The following is a 2,835-nucleotide window of genomic DNA, read 5'->3' as shown; positions in this document are numbered from 1 at the left end:
GGTGGCGGCGGAGGCGGCGGGGGTGGCAGCGGCGGCGGCGGCGCTGGGGCCGCCGGGGGCTCGGACTTCGGCTGCAGCGCCGCAGCGCCACGCCCCGAGAGCGGCTTCCTGCCCTACTCAGCCGCTGTGCTTAGCAAGACCGCCGTGAGCCCGCCGGACCAGAGGGACGAGGCGCCGCTCACCAGATAACTACGTCGCCGCCGCCAGGGGGCCGCGCCCGCCGCTCGGAGTGTGCCCGGGAGTCCCCTGAGCGCCCCCCGTGCCCCCTGTGCGCCCACGTGCCCTCTACGCTCTGCCCGCTGCTGAGGCTGTCGCCAGGGGGCGCCCCAGCGCGGGAGGCCTAAGGGAACATGTCCCAAATTGGGGGTACGAGCCGGCACGAAAGCTCGGCGTGCTTCCCCTCAAATTATTTCTATTTTTGTATCTGCTACCCAGCCACCTCCCCTTCTCTAAGTATGTTTCCCGCCGCCCAGACCCCGCATTTTTGCCTCTGTCCCGAGCTCTTGGTCTCCCCAAGACAATCTCCTCGCCCCTAAACTAATTCTCTGGGGTCTCGGGTCCTGGCTTAAGCCGTCAGGCCTGGTTACTCGGCTGAGCCACGTGGCCAGAAGCAAGGAGAACCACAACAAAGAGAAGGGAATGGTGTGCGCTAATGCTTTGTGCGGGAGAGAAATCCACCCCCGATGTTCCTGCTGCTTCTCTGTTTCTTCCATCCATTCTTTTCTTTAAACGAGGGTGAGAGGAGGTAGCAGTTTTTCTCTCATCCTGAGCTTGTTAGGGGCCCTATCCGAGGACAGCGGAAGAATGGAGGTCTGAGAAGACGGCCTAGAGGGCGGATGGAGAGCGCGGGCGGCTGCGGGTGTGTGTGTGTGTGAGATTGTTTACTGCGTGCGCGGGACAAGGATGGTGGGGCTGCGGCCGCCGTCCCCGGAATGGACAAAGCCCCAAAGCCGAGATGGGAAGGGGCGGCGGTCTTGCCGCCTGTCTCTCGGCCCACAGCCCTTCTCTCTTCTCATCAGAGGTTTGGGATGGAGGCGTCTTGCATATTTTATGCAAAAAGTAATGGCTAATGAGATTGCCACAGCCAGGCCAGGAAAGGAAAGGGAAACGAAAAGATGGGGAGGGCAAGACTGACAGATTGCTGTAGTATTTGAAGAAGCGTTTTCAGCTCAGTTTTCCAAGGATTGGGTTCCACTCCATCTGGGAAATACTTGAATTTCTAGATCTATATTATCCTGAAGCATTTCCTTAGACACTTTTCTAAGTTCGAACTCTTCCCCTCACCCCCTTCCCTCCTCGCTCTCCTTTTCCTCGGATAAAATGGTTCTTGGCTTATTTCTCACGCATGTCTATTGCACCTTCGCCTCTGCAAAGCCACCGCTGGGTTGTTGAGACCCGCTCTGCCAACCCCAGCTACTGGAGGGGTTTCCTTGAACTTGAAGAAAGGCACATCAAAACCCACCCGTGTTAACTGCCACGTCAATTTTGATGCTAATAATGTGCAGATTATGACGAAAATTGCCAATCATGCTCTCTGATGGACCTCCTTTGAATGTGGAATTGGAGAAAAGTTCCCCGCACGGAGACCTGCTGTCAAGTACTAACAACCCGCTAAGGGAAGTCATTAGGAGAGACGGATAAGAGACTCGGTACATAAAACATTGTTCTTGGTGCATAGAATGTATGTTATTTAATGTTATCTCTGTTACCTGAAGTGATTTCGCAGAAGAAAGCCACGTTCTTATCATCTCAATTGCCAATTTTCATTTTGGTAACTTGGACGCCCTGGGTAGACTTTTCTCTAAGTTGATATTCCACCAATGTGAGCAGCCTCATTAAATCAAGCCCAGATATTTCCATAATGCTCCCTGCAGAGCCACTTCGCTCCTCACATAATGAGCTTTTCTGAAGAGCCCTAAAATAACTTGCTAGTGCATGTTTAGACCCAGCGAAGTGGGTATGTGTGTGTATTTAAATGTGGGTGCTACCTACATATTCGTGTATGTGTGTGTATATATATGTATATATACATACATATATAGATATCTGGTCTCTTAAACATATACATATGTAAGAGATGCACCCACATCCATATAAACCCATTGGCACTCTTTTCTGTGATTTATTTCAAATTCATGTTCTGACATATTTGTGTTAAAGACACGATATAAAAAATTTATTTCCTAAAAATAGGCTTTCAGGAAACTTTTGAAAGAATTCACTTTACAGGGGAAATTATTATTTTCATCAAATGGAAAATATTTCAAGGGGAAACAGTATTTTCCCTGGGATCTATTAAAATATTCCCGTAAAATATTAGAGAACTTTCCAATGAAATAGCAATGATCTAAACCTCAACTTTCTGTATTCTTTTTTCCTTTAAAGCGATGAGACTACTTACATTAAAAATTGATTATACCAGCTCTTACTGCGTTTACATTAAAATATTAATATATAATTTAATGCTAAATAAAATAAACCAAAATATGGTACCCTTTTATCAGCTTTACCTTTGTAGATTGTTAATGTCTTTTCTTATGATCAGCTATCAGATGTATATAAGTACTTTAGGCAATAATGTTTACACTTCCCTCCAAGATATATATTATTGATGAGAACGCTGGTTGGTAAAATTAACATAAATTCATCTTATGTTAGGTCCATTGGATCTGGTTATTATATTAAAACAAAACTGTAAATAAAGTCTTCATGCTTTAAATATTGCTGGCTGTATGAACTCACTGTAAGATATTTTACAAATGTGCAATAATTATAAAGCTTTGTATATTATGTTATTTATTGTGTTTAGTCATGTAAAATAAATGTTATTTAAAT

The 2,835-nt window shown here is 46.2% G+C and overlaps 1 protein-coding gene across 1 annotated transcript in view; it reads left to right on the top strand.

The window, feature by feature from the left end:
• Positions 1-189, top strand: part of EVX2 (even-skipped homeobox 2) — a 3,761-nt gene extending 3,572 nt beyond the window's left edge. Inside the window, exon 4 of the mRNA XM_024732845.1 lies at positions 1-189. Coding sequence (XP_024588613.1) covers positions 1-189 — 189 coding nt within the window.
• Positions 190-2,835: the final 2,646 nt, after the last annotated feature.

Source organism: Neophocaena asiaeorientalis, unplaced genomic scaffold (assembly GCF_003031525.2).
Source record: "Neophocaena asiaeorientalis asiaeorientalis breed wild unplaced genomic scaffold, Neophocaena_asiaeorientalis_V1.1 scaffold96, whole genome shotgun sequence".
Lineage (NCBI taxonomy): Eukaryota > Metazoa > Chordata > Mammalia > Artiodactyla > Phocoenidae > Neophocaena > Neophocaena asiaeorientalis.
This window is presented reverse-complemented; position numbering and strand designations above follow the sequence as displayed.